At 41.4% G+C, this 22458-nt stretch overlaps 1 protein-coding gene across 26 annotated transcripts in view; it reads left to right on the top strand.

Annotated features, from left to right (window-relative positions):
* LOC135205294 (ryanodine receptor-like) overlaps positions 1-22458 on the top strand; it is a 339398-nt gene that overhangs the window by 179422 nt on the left and 137518 nt on the right. For all 26 annotated transcript variants that reach the window (XM_064235711.1, XM_064235691.1, XM_064235765.1 and 23 more), the window contains 4 exons: positions 13578-13802; positions 13948-14081; positions 14511-14594; positions 15664-15745. In XM_064235711.1, coding sequence (XP_064091781.1) covers positions 13578-13802; positions 13948-14081; positions 14511-14594; positions 15664-15745 — 525 coding nt within the window. The remainder of the gene's footprint in view (positions 1-13577; positions 13803-13947; positions 14082-14510; positions 14595-15663; positions 15746-22458) is intronic.

Consider the following 22458-nt stretch of genomic DNA (forward strand, 5'->3'; position numbering starts at 1 on the left):
GAGGCTATGGACTCCTCCCCTCCTCCCGAAGAGGATAAAGAGGGGAGGCTACGAAGAGATTCATGATGGCGATGCAAGAACAGATTTCGTCTTTTGTAGGAGTTCTGTCAAAGGAGCCTCCTAGAAGGAAAGACACTTCCCTTCCCTTCCTATCAAAGATCCTCCAGACGTATGGAGGTATCTGCCGCCAGGATCGATACTCCTACTCGAGGTGAGGTTTCCGGTACGAACCTGGATGAACCGATCAGACGTCTGGCACCGGCCAGGAGTGAGGAGTCACCCAGGAGGCAGGAGCCAAGAGCCAGGAGTGAGGAGTCAACCAGGAGGCAGGAGCCCAGAGCCAGGAGTGTAGAGGCATCCAGCAGGAGGCAGGAGGCCAGGAGGCCGGAGGCAAGAGCCAGGAGGCAAAGAGGCAGGAGGCAGGAGTCCAAGAGGCAGGAGCCAGGAGCCAAGAGGCAGGAGTCAGGAGGCAGGAGCCAGGAGTCCGGAGTCAGGAGGCAGGAGTCCGGAGTCAGGAGGCAGGAGGTCAGGAGTCAGGAGGCAGGAGTCAGGAGCCAGGAGGCAAGGAGTCAGGAGGCAAGAGTCAAGAGCCAGGAGGCAAGAGTCGGGACTCGTTCCTGGAGGTTATGACTCTTCCCCAAATAGGAGCTCCTCTCCTTCAGAACATAGAGGTCTTGGAAGGACTCTCCCTCCAAACGTGAACTTTCTCCTTCGTCTGATCGAGGGTTAGACGAGTTGTCTGATGACGAACCTCCTGCTAATGAGGGACTATCTAGTTATAAAGTCTTAGCCTCATTATTACTTCAAGAATTTGGAGATTCTCTTAGTCCGGCGGCTCCTCCTTCTCCTCGTTCTCTCTTTTCGAGCTCGGCTACGGCAAAATCTTCGGCCTTTTTGAAAATGAAGCCGGCAATATCTATGAAGAAGGCACTCCATTCTTTAGATTCTTGGATGGACAAGAAGAAGGAGTTAGGAAAGACGGTATTCTGCATGCCTCCTTCCAAATTACATGGAAAGAGAGGTATTTGGTATGGGACAGGAGAGACTATGGGTCTTTCTCTACCTGCCTCTGCAGATGCCGACTTTTCCAATTTAGTGGAGGCCTCTAGACGTCACTCCTTAGGATCGGTCAGAGCGACGTGGAGCACTTCAGAGTTGAACCACTTTCTAAAGGGACTTTTTGTCACTTTAGAGGTGTTCAACTTTCTGGATTGGTCACTCGGAGTTCTGGCCAACAAATCTAAGGATCCGGAGTTTCTTAAAAAAACCCAGAGATTCTCCATAGCGTCCTGTCCGCTGCATGACAATGGCAGTACAGGACGGTTCGGGTGAAGTGGCTTTCCCTTTTTGGTGCTGGTCTCCTGAAAAAGAGATCAGTTTATGGATCCCTATTATCGAAAGGGGTTTCTCCGAGCCAGAGGTACTGCCTTTTATTGTTCGCCCCTCTCATCGGATCATCTGTTTCCTTCTCAGTTGGTGAAGGATATATCTCGCTCGCTAACTGAGAAGGCGACACAAGACCTACTAACGCAAACGTCCACAAAGAAAGGACGCCCTGTAGTGTCGACGATTAAGGACTCTCGTCCTCCTCAGCAGCCCTTTCGTGGAGGTACAGCGGCTCGTCCCCTGCCAGAAAGAAGAGCTCTGATAAGAGAGGAAGGTCTTCATTTAGGCCCTTCAAGAAATCCAAGTGACTTGTTGCTCCTTCAAGCACCAGTGGGCGCCAGACTCCTGAACTTTGCAGGAGTATGGGCAAAAAGGGGAGCCGACCTTGGTCAGTTGTCGGTCCTAAAGAAGGGATATGTAATCCCCTTCGACAACAGCCCTCCCCTAACATCTACGCCTCGGGAACTGTCAGCGAGGTACAGAGACCCGGTAATGAGAAAGACTCTCCTTCAAATGGTGGAGCAAATGTGGGAAAAAGAGGCCATCGAGATTGTGCAGGATCCACACTCCCCGGGATTTTACAATCGCCTTTTTCTAGTACCAAAGGCATCGGGGGGTGGAGGCCAGTTCTGGACGTAAGCGCTCTGAATCGCTTTGTTTCAGAAAAAGAAGTTTCGCATGGAAAACGTCCGCCTCAGTAATGTCGGCTCTTCGTCCCAGGAGATTGGATGGTCTCTCTGGACTTGCAAGACGCATATTTCCACGTTCCCATTCACCATTTGTCAAAGAAATATCTTCGTTTTGTAATAGGAGACAAGATCTTTCAGTTCAGGGCTCTGTGCTTCGGTCTGTCTACAGCTCCACAAGTATTCACCAACCTGATGGCGAATGTGGCAAGATGGCTTCACCTAGAGGGAATAAACATCTCCCTCTACTTGGACGACTGGCTGATCAGGGCCAAGTCGGAGATTCAGTGCTTGGAGGACTTAGCAGTAACAAGGAACATGATAGATTCGCTAGGATTGCTCGTCAACCTCGAGAAGTCACAGCTGATCCCCAGCCAGAACTTGGTCTATCTGGGGATTCAGATGGATTCTCGGGGTTTTCGAGTATATCCTTCGCGAGAAAGAATCACTCGAGGTTTGTCGAGAATCTCGAGCTTCTTAGAGAGAAAGAACAGCTCAGCGAGGGATTACTGAGCCTTTTAGGGACCCTGTCCTCACTGGAAAAGTTCTTCTCTCTGGGGAGACTTCACCTTCGCCCTCTTCAGTTTTTCCTCAAAGAGGTGTGGATTGTTGGAAGACGGGACAACTCTCGGACATCTTCCAACTTCCACAAGAGGTAAAAGATCATTTGAAGTGGTGGATCCCTCCTCTTCAAAAGAACGAGGGCGTATCGCTTGCCCTGCAGAACCCAGACCAAGTGTTATTTACCGACGCTTCGGAGTCGGGATGGGGAGCGACGCTAGGAGCAAGGGATGGTGTCAGGCACCTGGACAAAGGAACAGGTGTCCTGGCACATCAATTGCAAGGAACTTGTGGCCATACACCTAGCCTTAAAGTTCTTCGAAGAGATAGTCAGAGACGGGGTGATACAGATAAACTCGGACAACACCACGGCTCTGGCTTACATACGCAAGCAAGGAGGCACGCACTCTTTCTCCCTCTATCAGTTAACAAGACACCTGTTAACCTGGACGGAAGAAAGAGGCATAACTCTCTCACAAGGTTTGTTTAAGGGATCAAGAATGTGAGAGCGGACAGACTGAGCAGGAGGAATCAGGTCCTTCCCACAGAATGGACTCTACACGAAGAAGTGTGTCGAAGTCTTTGGTCCCTGTGGGGGAGACCTCACATAGACCTGTTTGCGACGTTCCTCTCCAAAAGAATAGAGATCTTTTGCTCTCTAGTGGAAGATCCGAGAGCCTTCGCAATAGACGCGTTTCTCATGGATTGGTCGGGTGTGGACGCATACGCCTTTCCCCCGTTCAAGATCCTGGGGGAAGTGCTCAGGAAGTTCGTAGCTTCGAAGAGCACGAAGTTGACGCTAATAGCCCCATTTTGGCCAGCCCAGGAATGGTTCACGGAGGTACTGGAGTGGATAGTGGACTTCCCAGATCGCTTCCAAAACAGACCAGATCTACTCAGACAACCCCACTTCGAGAGGTTTCATCACAACCTCCCAGGTCTCGCTCTGACTGCCTTTCGACTATCGAAAGACTTGTCAGAGCGAGGGGCTTTTCTCGCAAGGCTGCGGGCTCTATCGCTAGAGCCCGCAGAGCTTCGACGAGAAGAGTATACCAGTCAAAGTGGGAAGTCTTTAGGAGGTGGTGTAAGGGTCAGAAGCTGTCCTCCTCCAGTACCTCTATAGTGAATATTGCCGATTTCCTCCTCTTTCTGAGAGAGGAATCACACCTATCTGTCTCAACAATAAAGGGATACAGAAGCATGCTGTCTTCAGTATTTAGGAATCGAGGCCTAGACATTGCTAGCAACAAAGATCTACACGATCTAATTAGATCTTTTGAGACTTCTAAGGCAGCTACTCCTAGAACACCTAGTTGGAATCTAGACGTGGTCCTGAAATTCCTTTCATCGGATAAATTCGAGCCTTTACATCTGGCTTCCTTCCGCGACGTCACTAGGAAATGCTTGTTCCTGGTGGCTCTCGCTACAGCCAAGAGGACGAGCGAATTGCACGCTCTGGATTCCACGGTGGGTTCAAAGGAGATGCTGCCATCTGTTCTTTCCAGACAATGTTTCTGGCAAAGAACGAAAACGTCAAAACCGTGGCCCAGAAGTTTTGAGGTAAAAGGCCTATCTAACCTTGTAGGCAGAGAGATAGAGAGATCTCTCTGTCCAGTGAGAGCTCTTAAATATTATTTAGAGAGGAAGAGACAGATGGGAGCTTGTCAACAAGGTCTTTGGTGTGCGGTGAAGAACCCCAAAAGACTCATGTCCAAGAACGCCTTGGCTTTCTTTGTGAGAAGCGTTATTACGGACGCTCACAAGAACTGCTCGGAGGAATCCTTCGGTCTTCTAAAGTCAAGACTCATGAAGTGAGGGCAGTAGCAACGTCTTTGGCGTTACAAAAGAATATGTCTCTAAAGAATATCATTGAGACTACATATTGGAGGTGCAATTCAGTGTTTGCATCTCATTATCTGAAGGATGTGAGAGTGACCTATGAGAAGTGCTTCTCGCTAGGTCCTTTTGTATCAGCAGATACAGTACTGGGTCTTGGAGCAAAGACTGATCCTTAATTTTGTGTTTTTATCGTACATAAACCCTCTTGTCAGATATGTGCTTGGTTTTCTATTAGCAAGCTCACTAATGTCGCACGGGAGCATAGTGTCATTGCTGGTAGGGGATCAAGGGTATGTATGGCTAGTAGGGGAGTACAAAATTTTTTTTTTTTTTTTTGTATATTTTGTAATGAAAGTGTAATTATGTTTCGAGTTTTTGGTTGTTTGTAAGGAGTTCGGGGATAACTCCTTACAATCTTAGAACTAACATGGATGTTAGGATCAGGTGATCGGGATCGGTTTTGTGCTCCTTGAACAAGGTGTATTGTCATGTTAGTGGAATAGCACCCAATGACAAAGGCCTTTAGGCTCTGCCGAGTAAGTGGATAAGACCCCATTGGCAGACCCACAAGAACTCTTAGCCATAGATCAATATCTCGCTGAGGCTCTTGAGGCTAAGCAGACTCCAAGGCAGTAGCCGCGAAGTCTTCAGCCTAATAAGGTAGGAACCAAGGTTTATTAATACCTACAACATATGTTGTTTACCTGTCTATTTCAGTAGTTAGCTGTCTCTTACCCACCACCAATGGGTGCTAATCAGCTAAGTATATATCTGGCAGGGAAGTTGAATTGTATAAAAAAAATGATATTGTCATGTTACAATAAAGTTTTATACATACTTACCTGACAGATATATGAGATTAATGGCCCACCCAGCCTCCCCGCAGGAGACAGGTGGAAGAGAAGAATTCTGATTAGAAAACGGGAATGGTTCCTAGTCCTGCCACCCAGGGCAGGGCGGTAGATCACCTGACCTACCGGTAGCGTGTGCCGCGAAATTTGAAATTCTGTCGGAGACGACGGAGTCTATAGCTAAGTATATCTGTCAGGTAAGTATGTATAAAACTTTATTGTAACATGACAATATCATTTTTTCACGCAACATTCCCACCACAGGCATACCTAAATTTCCTATTCCTCATACCTCCCCTTTACATTTCCTAATTTCACACTCACTCCGCAACTTGTCACATGCATTCTCAAAAAGAACACTGAGACTGGACCCAGTATCAATCAAAACAACCAAACACACCCCTTTGCACCTCACTTTTACACTCATACATTCATGAGCTCTTCCTCCAAACCCTTTTTCATGCAACAATCCTTCACACACATGCATCACTCTTACTGACCACACACCAGGGGACCCACCCAACTGAATCCCCTTTACCTAGTTTCCCGAACTCCCAACCTGACTCATCCTCTTTCGCCTACACACACTCGCCACATGACCTATTCCACATTCAAAACATTTTGCCCGCTGTTCCTTACACATCCTAGCATAATGCCCATTCTTCCCGCAATTACCGCAAACCTCAGTCAAACGAGTACCTCGACATCCACTTGCTATATGCCCTACTTGCCGACACCTGTAACATTTAATATCCCTATCTTTCTTACACTCGCTCACTAAATGCCCTGTTTGCCCACACCCGAAGCAAGCTCCCAACGCCCACCGACATTCATTCTTCCTGTGCCCTAGCTTTCCACATCTGTAACACTGCTACTCTTGTTCACGACTAACCGACCCTACTCTTCCAACGCTTGCACTCCGATCTCTCTTAGGGCTAACCATACTTACGTTACTGGCTCTAACGCTCCTATCAACCACTCACTTTGCCATTCGCCTTGGCCCTTCCAAAACTGCCTCCCTATAGCTCTTAAACTCTGGTATAACATCAGCCACTTCAGTCCTAACACTAACACTTCTACTCTCTTTCATACACCTATCCAACTCATAATCCTCTACTATTTCCAAAATGTCGTTCCACGACAACCTTTCATTCGTCCATCGCATTTTCTCCTTACGTTTCAGATTTACAAACTCATGCACACTCTCAGGCACAGTCGCCAACAACTTCCTCACTAACTCTTTACACTCATTTATCCCTTCATCCCCTAACTTTTTCCTGGCTAATGTTTCCAACCTACACACATACATCGACAACGACTCACCAACATTCATTCTTACCTCATCAAAATCATGTTTTCTCCTATATCTAATACTGCTCCTTATCCTCTTCGCCTGTTCCACAATCCTGGCTTTCACACTCTCATAAGGCACATTCCCCACACTCATCATTACCCTATACATATTCGACAAAAATCCCGTCAAAAAGCTATCCAACTCTCTTGCCCAGACTCTCTTGTTATCCCCATACTTTGCCTCACAATACCTTTCACATTCCTTAAAAAAATCCCCTGTCCTTACTACCATATTCCTCGTATTGTGTACAGCTAGGTATCTCTCTCATATATCAGCCTTTCGTACTTCCCGCTCACTCTCACTTTCGCTACTAACATTCTGATCCCTCTTAACCTCGTCCGAATACAGCGAATCAACTTCCATACTAACATCCATACTCCTGATTACGCTCTTCTTACCCTTCTTTCTACCCACCTGTTTCCACTCACCGCTATCCAAATCACTCTCAGCCCTTTCCCCAATGTATTCAGTCCAAGTCTCATCCTGTCCGTCATCCTTACTAGCCTTCTTTCCCTTAGTCGTCTTTTTTTCCTCAGCCCCCTTCTTATTCTTGTCCTTAGGTTTATCCTTATCCTGTCTCTTTCCCTTCTTTCCTTTACCTATCACAACCAAGTCACCTTCGTCACTCGTAGTTTCATCCACTCGCTCTTCCACTGTCTTTACCACTTCTGGCCTATCACAAGACCTAGTAGGCCTACCTCCTACAGCTCCCTCTCCCATGAACCCCTTCATCATCTCCTGCACTGCATTCATCATCACCAAGAATTTTTCGTCCATTTTCTCAACCATTCTCTCTTCCGCTCGTTTCACTTCTTCTTTCATTTCCACTCCTTAGCATTCCTCTCATTTCCTCTAACTTGCTCTTCAGCTCCTCACACTCTACCCTTAACCTCTCATTATCCAATTCCAATTGTCCTCTTACTTCCCTCTCCAACCTCAACTCCTCCTTCAGCCTCTCCACCTCACTCAATCCTTCCATCCCAAACTTTCTCCACTCATACACACTAGCCTAGACCAATCGTCCTGCAGCTGCCACACCAGCAGTCCCTGTTCGGGTGCCAAAAAATAATGTGGCGGGATCACAAGCTTAGAAAAAACAAGTAAACTCCCCACAGTTAGGTTAATCATACCAGCTAACAAAATTAACCACACTCACACTTTCCCCTTTACGTTACCTTTAACCTGCAGGACAATTGGTTCAATGAAATACCAAACACACACAACACAAACAGGTACTCACCTCTGGCTTCTGATACTCAGGGCTAGGCTGTGCTGTCCGCTGGATATAGGCTATAGGCTAGCCAACACACAACCCCCACCGACAACCAAACACAACCCAACCATCTGAGACCGGTATTTCTACAGAAGCAATCCGCGGTGGCTTAGACTATGGCAATTGACTGATTCCTATGTTATTTGAGTTACTGTGCAAGATTTAAAAGTAATATCCATTCGGGCGGCTGTAACTAAGCAGTAATTGACCTTTGAAAGTTACATAATAGCCGCACCAAACTCAAAGGTATATTAAAGTTTAGTTCCAACCAAACGAAAAAAATATTCCTTACAACCCTTGTAAAGCAACTAAAATAACATAGAAAATGTCAATTGCCATAGTCTAAGTCACCGAAGAACGGTCCTATAGGAAGGTACCAAGTATTCGTTACGGTGAAGGCAATGTAAACACAGCCCCATGTTTAAATTCCCCAAACCACCACGGAGCCATATGTTCACTAAGGGGGGGGGGGGGGGGGGTGTAACGCACAGGGGGTGGGCGGGGTAAGGTGGAAGGTACGAGTTGTCTTAGCAGCACCCCACTGAATAGTAACATACCTTGACGCAACTTTCGGCGAAAGCCTAACACTCACTTTCCTAAAACATAATAATTAAGAATAATGTTTGGACCTTACCTTAAAGGGGTGGAGGGTACAAAGCAGCAGCTGCTTTTAGAATGCGTGGAGGCGGGTCTTGGGTTCCTCAAAATGCAGCTTGAAATAAGCAACAGCCAAGTACCCGACGAAGTTATACATTCTCCTCCCGTATCTTGGAGTCGACTGAATGGGGGCAAAAGACCTGCTTTCTCAGGAGGCCATGGTCCTGGCAAAAACCGATTAGTCGATCATAATTACCTGAGTAAAAGGCAGAAAAATCTTTGTAACTCATGTAACAATTGTTACATGAAGTTGGCAAAGAGTTCCTGGTGAGGGGCTGGGGCGAGCGTGAAGTAGATGCAGCAGTGGATGTCATGGCGGCAGATTCAACAGTGTTGGAGTTCTACAGTTAGGAGGTGGCAGGAGGCCAGACCGTAGAAAACAGGGTAGGAGAGGTGGGGTGGAGTAGTAAAAATGCTTTGATGCTATTGGTTGAGGCAGGGTGGGGCTGAGGTAAATGAACAAGCACTTAACAAGATAAGTTGGCAATGTTAAGGGTAATAAAAGTAAATGGGTAGTTAAGGAACTAAATGTAAATGTGGGATGGGTTCAAAATATGAAATAATACAAATACATATATAACGGTCCCAGGAGGGGGTGGGATTTAAGTCCTGGTGGTAAATGTGTAATAGGGCCTATAGTTGTTTTAATAAATACAAAAGACCAAATTAAACATAGGTTAGCATATAACAAAACAAATTAAACTTGTAGGGGATGTTGCCTGACCAGGGGTGGGGTTGGGCCTGCTGTAACCCCCCTTAAAGAACCAAACCAACCTAACATAACCTAACCTAGCAGGGGATGTAACCTTACCTAGTAGGCAATGTTGCCTGACCAGGGGGGATTTGCCCCCCGTACCCCCCCTTAAAGGCCTAACCTAACCTAGTAAGGAATGTAACCTAACCTAACCTAGTAGGGAATATTGCCTGACCAGGGGGCTTCGCCCCCCGTACCCCCCCTTAAAGGCCTAACCTAACCTAGTAAGGAATGTAACCTAACCTAACCTAACCTAGTAGGGAACATTGCCTGACCAGGGGGCTTCGCCCCCCCGTACCCCCCTTAAAGGCCGGTAACCTAACCTAGTAAGGGAACGTAACCTAGAACCTAACCTAGTAAAGGGTAAGGGAAATACTAGGCCTAACCTAACCAAGTAAGGAATGTAACCTAACCACCTAACCTACCTAGGGAATATTTGCCTGACCACAGGGGGGCTTCGCCCCCCGTACCCCCACCTTAAAGGGCCTAACCTAACCTAGTAAGGAACGTAACCTAACCTAAACCTTAGGTAGGGAAATACTAGGCCTACGTACCTGTAAGGAATGTAACCTAACCAACCTAAAACCTAACCTAGTAAGGAATGTAACCTAACCAACCTAACCTAACTAACCTATAAAGGGAAATATTGCCTACCAGGGGGGGGGCTTTCCGCCCCCCCGTACCCCCCCTTAAAGGCTAACCTAACCTAGTAAGGAACTAAACCTAACCTAACCTAGTAGGGAAATACTAGGCCTAACGTAACCTAGTAAGGAATGTACCTAACCTTAACCTAACCTAGTAGGGAATATTGCCTGACCAAGGGGGGCTTCGCCCCCCTGTACCCCCCCTTAAAGGCCTAACCTAACCTAGTAAGGAATGTAACCTAACCAACCTAACCCTAACCTAACCTAGTAGGGAATATTTGCCTGACCAATGGGGGCCTTCGCCCCCCGTAAACCCCCCCCTTAAAGTCCCTAACCTAACCTAGTAAGGAAATGTAACCTAACCAAACCTAACCTAAGTAGGTAACCAAGTAAGGGAATTTAACCTAACCAACCCCCCCCCCCCCCCCCCCCCCCCCCCGGTATCCACCCGTGAAGAACTAACCAACCTAGCCTAACCGGGTAACCCCCTTCAAGGAAGTAAAACTAGTAGGTAAACCAACATATAACAAACTAAAGCTAAGGGTATGTTGCCTAACCGGGGGATGGGATTCGGCCCCCAGTAGGTAAAATGACATATAAACCTAACTTTGATGGGTGTGGAAGTGTTGTAAAATGTAAAAAGTAACCATACATAACTGCATAATAGTAAGGAAACTGGAAGGGAGGTGTAAATTGTAATGTCTGTAAAAGTGTATAATGGAATATATTTAAATGTAGGTTTTATAAAAATAATGGCAAACTATATATTTAAATGTTATATATAAATGTAGGTTTTATAATAATAATGGCAAACTTTAATCTAGATATTGGTATCGGTGAGAAATGCATTGTAAATGGTGTAACGTAAAGAGCCAGTCGTGAATACTGGAAAGGGGAGGGATTGACTTGTGTATAAATGATATAGGGAGTGTGTATGTAATATGCAACGCAATGTGCAATTTCACGTAACAGGTAGGTAGGTAGGTATCGAAACGTCCTAAAACTGAGTTCTATATCAACACGTAGGCATTTTTAGGTGTCTGTCCTCAATTATAACATAATATTTCAAGTTATATATGGTGAAATGATTAGGTGGGGATATTTCAAAACAGTTATTATACAAATACTATGGAAAAATGAAAAGGAATAAACACTAGAATTCACATATGTTTAATAAACAAATTAGGTAAATGCTTTTATGTAACTCAACGTATGGTTACCAGCCAGGGTTCCCAGATGACACCACTACCAACCAGCCAAAGTCTACCATGAAACCAGCCAAAATCCCGCCAAATGGAAATCCAAACCAACCCAAATAACCGGCAAATATATGTGCGTTATATTTATCTTTATAAATGCATATTTTTTTTTATCATATATATGCTTGTATAGCGGCATCATAGTTTTAGTTAGATAATATAAAGTAATATAAGAATACAGGAAAAAAAACGAGAATGAATAGAAATTTTGAAATGAGGCTCGTTCTCTGAGAATCCGGCGGCCTGTTTTGTGGTCGTCTGGTGTGTGTGTGATTTTTATTTTAATTCCATCTACATATTTTGCTTAAATGTTACCAAGTTTTTACTGAAAACCTATTCAAATTCCCCAGATTTTCCTGAAAACCTTCAAAAATTCCCAATCTGGGGAGAGATTCGTCAAACGTGGGATCAGTGTTTAGCTCAAATAGAAAGTATTTGAAAACCAGCCAAAATACCACTAACCAGCCAAAGTGAATTTTTACCCACTAAATTAGGAAAAAAAAAGCCAAATTTGGTGAGAAACTGCCAAATCTGGGAACCCTGTACCACCCAATCCTTCACTCAGTCCGGTAGCAACGTAGGGGTCATACTGTAACGTGTTTGGCTAAATACATGTATCCCTCCCGTAAACCCCCATTTCTTTCCTCACTAAGCAGTCTGAGTTTAGGCCAAAAGCTCCCTTACAGTTAGCGCATGCACAGTAGCATTAGCGCATGCGTAGTAGGATTCAGTGTTGTGGTAGTAGTAGTAGTAGACGAATATGGATGTGGAACGGCTCCACTATCGCTAGTTTTGTTATCTCTTATTTCCGCCTGTATTTCGTGTTTTTAAAAGTGATAAATGTGGGAAATGGCAAAATCACCCCCCAAGTGGTTTCTCCCCACCCAAAACCCCGGTTCCCACTGGGGGTCCCCCTTACCGTAGGATAGAGTTAGGGTTTTGTCCCCACCCAAAACCCCGGTTCCCAATGGGAATCCCCTTTACCGTAGGATAGAGTTCAAAGGTAAATTAGAGTCGTCCGAATAAATATTACTTCAAATTCTTGTTCAGGGGGTAAAACTGCATAGAAAAACCGCAACTGCCATACTCTGGGCCGCCGTGGATAGGTACACTAGATCTACCCTGAGACCCACAACCCCACAACAACTCAATAACCCGACAAACCACTGCAGACGAACACCAACAGCCCGAAAGAACACGACAACCATACGACTTACACAAGCACAACAACCCGCCAAAACCAACACTGCCCCAACCACCACTCACAGACACCGAAAATGCACCACCAACCTCCTTAACCTCACCACAACCAGACGGACACATGCACAACAACTTCACAACCCCAAAATCTATCAAATAACACCAAAACAACTAACCACCAAAGGATAATTGCTGTCAAAATCAACTCTGACTTCACCAGACGCCTCACTGCTTACGACTCTCGTAACAGACTTCCACTGACTTACTACAGAGCGCCACAACAGACATGCTTCCGACCGCCATTTAACCACTCCCATTCATTCTTCCACCAACCTCTCTCTCTCTCTCTCTCTTCTCTCTCTCTCTCTCTCTCTCTCTCTCTCTCTCTCTCTCTCAACCTTTGGAGATGTTGTCAAATATAAACTATCATTACTCCTCCATACTATATATGTACACATTTCATGGAAAATTAAAATCCTCTTTCTCGAAATGAACCCTCAGTGTAAAGTTTGGATGGGTAAACTGAGTGATAACTCACTGATTTAAAAAGAGTAGTAGTTCACCCATTGGTGAGATCGCCAGCTGTGGAGAACTAACTGTTATGCGCTAAAGCCCCTTTGTTTGATCTGCACCAGACATGGTTATTAATGACAAATCTTGACTGAGACCAATTTGGTTTTACCTACAAGCTTAATCATCACCATCATTTGCATCAACAACAATTTAGTGACAAGGTTCAGCAAGCATACAGGTAAAACTTCCTGAAATCCAGATTTTATGAAGATCTGGAGACATTCCTGTTTTACATCCGTACAGTAGAGGCGACAGAAGGAACTCTGAAAGACAATTGATTTACAGCACCAGTTTTCATTACCCTGCACTTTTACAGGGAATAAAACTGATGTATGAATGCTGTTGATATTAGCCAAATTATGAACATTGGCCAGTTGTTGACGAATATTAGTGTGCAAGAGAAGCGAGTTATAAGAAAAATTGAGAAAACTCAACATAAGATCACTTCACACGATGTAGCCATCCTTTTTTTTTTAATGCCAGTGAAATTTCTGTGAATTAATAAAGTGTTAAATTTTTGAATGTCCATTTCTCTTCCAGAAACATGGAGCGTCCAGTAACTTTCTGGTACACAAAAGATCAGCCAACATTTGAGAACAATGATGACCTCCCAGACTCCACTATCGATGTAACCCGTATTCCAGCTGGTTCAGAGACTCCTCCATGCCTGAAAATTGCCTCAAAGATGTTTGAACAGTGTGAGAAGGCTAACTGGGAATTCCTCAGACTTTCTCTACCTGTTGTGTGTGACCAAGAATTTATTGAGTAAGTGGAAGAATTTTTAAAGGTGTTTATGCTGTAGTATATTAAAAAAGATAGTAGCTAATGGGATACTACTAGGCAGTTCCCGGTTATCAGTGGCATGTGCCTCATTAGTATTGAGTCTCTGAAACCCTCTACTTCTTTCTAGGGAAGATGAGAAAGCCGCACGTTGGGATGAGGTAAAGAATCGTCAGAGCAGAATCCATCATGGAGACTTGCAACCACCATCAGCCCTCCAGAGTTCACTTGTAGACACAGGGTTCTCTCTTTCTGACATCAAAGGTAAGCCTTATGAGTATTAAGCAGATATGAGAGGGTTCCTGGATTGCATGAATGATAAGTTATCAAGATGACTTATCTTGTTATATAGCTGTCTCTCTGAAAGTTTGTGTGAAAAACTTTAGGAAATATATAAGTTATAACTCATTACATAATGTTTCTTGTTTGTTGGTACGTTTTTGTACAACAGCATTGAGGGCTCATTTTATTTGGTTTTAATATGTTTGATGCAAGAATTATATTTTGGCTCTCTTTCAAAAAACTTAAATGCCAAATTTAATAACTCTCATCATCTTTAAATATGCTTACATTCAAGGACTGCATTAGGATAGTCTGCCATAACATAGTGAAATGTATATAAAACAATAAAATTAACATAAACAACAAAGAACATCATAAATGATTGCCTCATTATTTATTGCATATAAACAGAGCTGCACTACACAAATGAGGAAGGAGTAGAAGCTGATGAAGGCTTGGCACCCAAGGAACCAGGAAAGACAACTCCTGAACCAGGTAAGAGTACAGTATTTAACTCCTGTTGTTTTCTATTGTTGTTAATTTTTTATAGTGTAGTCGCTGCCTCGTCTACAAGGAGTTACCCTTCCATGTTTTAACCAGGATTCAATAGTGACTACCAAAAATAGGTGTTTCCTACAACAAAACCTGTATTTTTCCTTATTCCTTCTTGCTTTTCCATTCTTTATTGAGCTCCACAGGTATATACGTACAGGTAGAACCCGGTTAACGGGGAGGAGTGGCGTGTGTTCCATTCCTGGCTGAGCACCACCAACCAAAAATCTCCAATAACTGAAATTCACAGATGCTTATGGTAATAAATGGCATTTATAACGCCATAAACCTCTTACTGGCGCCATTAACCGCTTATCGGCGCCAACAAAACAATTACCGATGCCAATAAACTGCTTGCTGATGGCAAAAATCACTTAACGTCACTGAAAATCTGGTTAACAACGTTGTTAGCCAAGTGCCATGAAAGCGGAATGCTGTTAACTGATGACACCGATAAGCAGGGGCTGCCTGTACTTATATATTTATTTGTGTACATATTTATTCAGACTGATAAGTCATACCTCTAGACGCTCAAAGGGCTCACTAAGTAATTTATTTTTTAATACTAAATGAAGATTGGACCAACCTATTGTTGAATAAACAGGCATCTATTTTAAAAGAGCTCAAGGAGAACAGATCTAAAGGCAGAAAGGATGCTGCATAGGATTTTTAGCAATGCAGCATGATGCAGGTGGTAACACCCTGCAAAGCCTCTCAGAGAGAATGAAGTTTTTACATTTTCGTTTTCCATTTTTTTGTACATCTTTGAGATAAATTTATTTTATGGTAAAGTATGGTGTGTAGTTATTGATTAGCCCAACACTATTTTTTCAAATAAAAGAAAGTTAAATGTAATTAATATACATGTAAAAACATCTAATGAAATTATATGATCATTTTTCTCATGCAGATTCACAATAGGAATGTATATAATGATTTATTTTAATTAAAATTGTCATAACGTTTGCTGTTGCTAAAATGACTAAAATATATATCCTCCCCTTCCCAACAGCGGCACTAGCACCTGAAGGTGGCGGAGAGGATGTTCCTCCAGAACCGTCTGAGAGAAAGAAGCGTGGAAAGTCCCCCTTCAGGTAAGGTTTTGAAAGGAAATACAAAGCAAAATTAGGTTCCCCTGTTAATCTTCCCCTTAAAGATGTTGATAGGACATTAGTTGGTACACCACAGGAGAAGGGAATTTAGTGTGTGTTCTTATGGTGTATTCCTGATTTGATACATTGGTCCAGGTCATTTTCTACATTATTATTAAACATGTCCAGATGTCAAGATATATGTGTTGCCCAGGTGCTATTTCATGTAATGTTTATGGATATTCCATTTTAAGGTAGAGATAAACCTGTACTGTTTTATCAGAAGAGGGAGAGTACACCTTTAGGATAGAAAATGCTACTATAGATAGCAACACTAAACTGTGGTGAATGAAAATTGGAATTGCATGGATTAGTATTTTATCAGTAACTAAAATTCAGTGAATTGCTTTTTTTTTTTTAACTGAATCCCATCATCACTTAAAATTGAAGTCACTGGCTAATTCTGTGATCACCTAAGTCTCTAATACTACAGGTTTTAAATAAAAGTTTTACAGTCTATTGCATAACCTGAATCTTTAAGGAATGTTAGCTTCGTCAATCTGCACTATGGCAAGTGGTTTTATAATAGTTAAATGGGGAGTTCTATGGTAATTAAAGAAAAAATGAAAGTACTATTGTGGGTATTTCATCTTTGGGATGCCTGTAATGTATACTATTTAGTTTGCTTTATTATGAGAAGTGGAAAATATCATTACTTTTGAATCTGTAAAATTCCTTGAAATCTGTTGAGAACAATTGTAAATCCCCTATATGGTGAAATGATTACTGTAATAGTAAAAATAAGAAATCTCAGTAGGTAATGTAAAAAATGGAAACAGAAAAAGATGATAAATGGGTAATCTTTTTTTATGTTGAATGCGTTCTGTCCTTTCCCCCAAAAAAGATAGAGGCGATTATTATATTAACTTGCTAGAATCATCCTCAACTATTGAGTTATACAAAGTAGCCATGAGCTAACTGCAAGCATGACCTCGAGTGTCTTTCTTGCAAGCATGGACCTGATTCGTGAGGACTTGACGGAACGTCGTTTGAGATTTAAAAGCAGGTAAGTTCGTGGCTGAGGTAACCCAATCCAACCCCGGTAGGCGAGGACGTTCGGGGCAGTATCCATCTGGCCACAAAAGACAAAGCGACACTTAGAAAGACCTTTTTGATGTGTATGTGGTTCTATTCCCTCTGGGATTTGGTGCTCATTTTAAGTCACACTGTAGTTTCATTTGGTCAGAAAGTTATCTTTTGCCCTCTGCTTAGCTTTACTCTTGCCCAAATCCATTTGAATCTTTTGCTTTGCCTTATTTCATCTCGTGCTTCATCTTTAAGAAATGATATCTTCAATTATTCCCTTCATTTGTATTTTCTCATCTTTAAGAAATGATATCTTCAATTGTTCCCTTCATTTGTATTTTTTTTTCATAGATGTCAATTGTTATTTTTTCTCGTATGCTGTAAGCTGCTTTTACTATTGTATTGTACTATATTTTAGGTAGCTTGATTGTAGAGGGTTAATGGTGGATGTTTATATCTCTGATGTATCACTTATTAGTATGGTATTGGTCTGCCAAGTCCATTGCATTCAACCATCAGGACAGAGGATTCTCATTAAGTTGATTCAGATATAGTGCAGTTACTGTTATTTTTATTCTCCACAATTTTGATAAGTTTTTTATTGCACTGTTATACCACAACTCTGGAGAATTACTCATAATGTTATTTTGAGAGCTTTCATAATGTTTGTTCCTTAAAGGGATTGCAGTATAAGTGGGATGTAGAGAGCCCATTGGTTTTCCAGGAAGTACAAATAATGAAAATATAATTTTCTTGAAATATATTATATATTCTTTAAAGCCAAGTTGTAGCCAAAGACGCCAAAGGTAATAGAACCACTTTTTGACTGATATACATGAAGATAAAAGATTGCATGAAAAACCCTAGTGGGAGTTATCAAAAAGAACAGATATAAAACCTCTCTGGCTTGTTAGGGTGGGCAGGGGAGGTGGCTCTCTTGGCACCCTCACTGACCTCCTTGTCGTGTCCCCTCCCCCGCCGGCCGGGATCACCAGACAGTTCCACACCGCTGTTACTGCCGTCATGGCTGCCAGGTATTGGTGAATAGAAGTCTACCTCTTATTTATTGGTCTCTCTCGCTACGTTATATCTATTGGAAAATGATAACCAGCACGCATTCATCTTTTGTTATAGTACCTTTTCCACTGTTGTTCCATTTTGTGCGTCCATACATTCATTCACACTCTGCTCATTGCTTTTTGGTCTTAGAGATTATACGTGAAGACTCCGTTCCAATGAAATCAATTCTTAAGTAGTTGCAGGTCATTTTCTGTAATATGAAAATGGCTGTAGTTTTAAAATTCCGTTAAACATAACTTCACGTATGGTCGTGACCTGATGCATTGAAAGTAGTGCTCGAGGATAGTCAGTTTTAACTCCTCACACTCAGTGGTTTTGATTATTACTCAGGAGTCACTTCATCAGTTTAACAAAGAGTGGCTGACTTTCCAGAGCATTTCTTTTGAGCTCTAAAGTCTGTTGTGCAATTTTTTCTTTTCTGTGTCACTGGTGTTGCTTTTGCTGATTGCAATGTTCTTTGATCTTTTGAGGACTGGAATTCCATATTTAAATTTAATGACAGAGCAAAGTGTTGATAGTACGTATAATTAAAGCTCTTAATGCATATACCAATCTATATTTAATGTTAGTTTTGTTTGTCCTGCTGTGTAGAGCCCATGGTAATGAGTGTTCACTAAGAGGACATTAGAATCTCCTAGTTGTAATCAGCAAATGGTCAGAATTTGTTTTAGTTTCTTCTCATATCTGTAAATCTTGTCTCATGATACATTTATTTTTATTGTAATTTTACATGAGTTTTCTTATTTAAGTGTTTTGAATATAATGGTGACTATATTATCCACCACTCAGTTTAACTGAATACTTATCTGGCAAGAGTGCCTCCCTGGTAAACCATATCCATCTCTTAGAACCTTTCCATCTTTGTTATACTAGTCATTATCTTCAAAGTGATAATGCCATGATCATCACCATGAATATATTTACATCAACTTTTCCTATTCTTGGATTGGACATCAAATGAGGTCTTTCCACTCTTCTTTGTCCTTTGCATTCTCAGTCTGAACTCCCATCAGCTTTAGATCTTTATTTATCCCCTTCATTCATGATTTCCTGGGCCTTTGTATAAGTCTTCATACTACTACTACTACTACCTACCTATCTCCATACTTTCTCTTTGACTGACTGACTGTCCTCCATCCTATCATTATTTTTATCTTAAGTCTCTGTTTTCCACCTGTCTATTGCTGAATATCTCTACCACTTCCTCATTGTTAGTATAGTAATCTGTTTACTGCACTTTGGCCATGAACCTTAATATACCATGCTGCAGTTACATTTTTAAAAAATCTCCGTTTTTTTCATTGCCAAGTGTTTTTGCTGCATAGTGATGTCACTGATACAGGTCCTTACATATGCATCAGATCTCTTTGCTGTCGCTAATGATGGGATGTTTTTAATGAGTGGATTAGCCATGTCTCAGATTCATCTAGGCGCAGCTATTTTTTTAACTGCTTTCTCAATAGTTCCTCTTTCATAGTTCAGTGTTTCTCCAAGATACAAGAAATCTTCTACCTCTTTTAAGACCTCCTCATCTATCACAGCCAAGTTTTCCACTTTCCTTCTTCCCCATTAGCTTTTTTTGTACATTTCTTACATCACAAGTATCTTACTCCCTATATATTTTGGAATTTTGGGCATCTGTTGTCACAGCATCTGTTACATTCAGTACATAGCAGTGAGTGACCCTCCGCCCTCCATCCAACTCTTCTCACTAACTGACTTCCCAGTTATAATTTTGTGTGTGGCTTCTTTTTAAGTCACTGTAAGCTTTGTTCCTCGCCTCCCCATTCTACTCTTTTTCCTTTTTAAACATTTCCATATGGAATTGATGGTGTACCCAGATACAGTATTTTAGTACCCTTCAAGACTATGTAGAATTCTGTAAATTGTACCTAATTAGACATTCATAATGTCTAGAGTTTTTAAATGGATATTTTTTCAAAATTTAGATTAGAATAAATATTAGATTTATTTTTTTTCTAAAATCCTATTTTGTATATTCCTTTTTTTTGCTGTACTTGTTTCTACACCATTTTGTTATCATATGCAACACTGATCAAACGTGAGTTGCGATAAAAATTGGGTAAGGTTGTTATGGAAAACTTTGGGCAAATCTGGATCGGTTGCCATTCCAGAATGTTTAGTGCCTGATAAATATGGCCAAGCCTGAATGTAAATACTATATTTATTTTATTGAACGCTTGCATTTTTGTATGATAGCTCGCTGATTATCTAAAGGATCTGCTATCATTAATGATTCCTGTACTAATTAAAACTTCCATTGCCGTTTTACTTAATTGTTTAGTTTCTGGAAAATACTAAGTTATCTCCAAGTATATGATACATGATCTGTGCAATTTCAATAAGTATATGTCATTAAACTGTGTGTTTTCACTGTGGTAGTACAGTAATTAGAAACGTAGCTCTATTTTTGTTATTACTTATAAAACTAAGCATGTAGAGACATTCATTATTATTATTATTTTGATACTTAATATTCTCAAGTTTCCCTATAGATTGAGAATAAAGTTCTTTATATAATTATCAGTGGCATACGTATACTGCTGTTATTACTTGTATGATATTGTTTTCATGAATGAACCTGTAAATTCCTGTTTACTCCTTCAAAGCAGTAATTCTCTTAATTAAAAATGTTTAGTTTTTATACTTATTGTCATAGTCTTAGCCGTATATCAGAGGTTAGATTGTTTTTAAAACCCATTTTTATACCCCTAACTATAACTGATTCACTTAAGGTAGATTCTCGGATGAGCCTTATTCTTACGAGACGTTTGTTTGGTGGCCGCTGATTGGCTGGTACCGGGAGGTAGGCAGCTCCCAGCCAATCAGCGGCCGCCAAACTAACGTCTCGTAGGCATAGGGATCACCCAAGAATCTACCTTAAGTGAACCAGTTATAGAATTATCTACCCGTCAGAACTCCTTCAGTTGCAGCAACTGTTCTCTTATGAGCAGAGACTTGCAATGGGTTTTCCTTTGCAGTATTGTTCTGCATTGCAGCTTTCCAGTTTTTAGCCAAAGAAGTATTAGCAGTAACTACTAAGTAATTACTGTTAACTAGCTTTCGTACATTTGGTTTGCCATGCAATTGTACTCATTTTTAGTTGCCCAGAATACATTCACTTTTGATTGTTCATTGACCCAGAGTGCAGAGTTTTCTGTCAGCAAACTATTGAATTTTTGAAACTTATATCAAATGTTTTGATATAAGTATGTTGAGCACGTACTGCTACATAATGTGTTTAATAAAAACTACGGTAACATTATATTGCAACAGAAGTTTTTGTTAGGCAAAGCAGAAGTTCCAACTTGAAGGACATTTCAGCAAAAGTGGTAATGCCTTTATAGTGATGTCACTCACAGAAAATACTTCTGTCACTCACCAAAACAACTCATTCATTTAGTATTTGGTCTTTTATGAAAGGATCCTTTACGTCATTCACTTTTTATTGTCCGTTTGCTCTTTTGATTGTCCATTCAACATGTTTCAGGTATGCCATCTTTGAATAGGCATAGCTCTTTGTTATGTTCAGATTATTCAGTGATCATAATTCACATTACTGGATGTGTATAATATGTGTGAATAGAGCATTACAACTTGTAATTTATACCAACTTTTACATTTTTAGCCTTTGAATAAAATACTAGTTAGAATTAACGTTGAATAGTTCCACTGATTTAGCTTGAATGCCACCATGATTCTTCATAGTATTGTGAGTTCTGCTGGTTTTACATAAGCATTTTATTTTTATTCAGGGTTTTTATTTAATAACACTCAGTATTAGTATATGTTATTTTAGATTGGTCCCTCAGATTCAGTAGAAGCTAGCGCTGTCTATTTTCATCCTTTATTGTTTTCAGGATGATTCTCATAAGTATGTAAATCTCTGCCATCTCCACAGGTCTTGAGATGTAGCTAGACACATGATATCAGACTTCTTTAATATTCTCAAGCTTTGTCTTAAGCAACAAACACCTGCTAGTCAGTCTGCATCTATCACTGACGTCATTTCATTAAGCTGAATAACAGACTGAATCCTGTTCTGCAATGAAAGGTTTTTGCCATGTCTAGATGATCTGAAACTCACTTTTGCCAATTGGATAAGACAGAGTTTTATGGAGGTTCCAGGTCGGCAGTTTACATGTAAATGGCCACTTGGTATCTCGTACAAGTAAAATGAAATATGACCTATTTTCAAGTTTCCTTGAAATAAACCATTATAGAAGGTGTCTTCTTTGCCCTGTCATTTGGTATTACCAATAATCTGTCCGTGTAAAATAAGTATACCCGCTGCTAATGATGATATCACTGACAGAGTCATTACTGCTTTTGCTAGATCTGGATTTGCCTCAGCCAGCAATTAAAGTTATTGTAAAAATAACATTGGTCATTATTTTTTAATACAAGTCTTATTCTTATTTTATCTGGTATTAGTAATGTCATGCTTATTATTGTTCCAGTCCAGTAATTTTTTATGGATTTTCTTAAAAGAATATTGCATATAGCAATAATATTTCTGTACTGTTTAA

Source organism: Macrobrachium nipponense, chromosome 24 (genome assembly GCF_015104395.2).
Source record: "Macrobrachium nipponense isolate FS-2020 chromosome 24, ASM1510439v2, whole genome shotgun sequence".
Lineage (NCBI taxonomy): Eukaryota > Metazoa > Arthropoda > Malacostraca > Decapoda > Palaemonidae > Macrobrachium > Macrobrachium nipponense.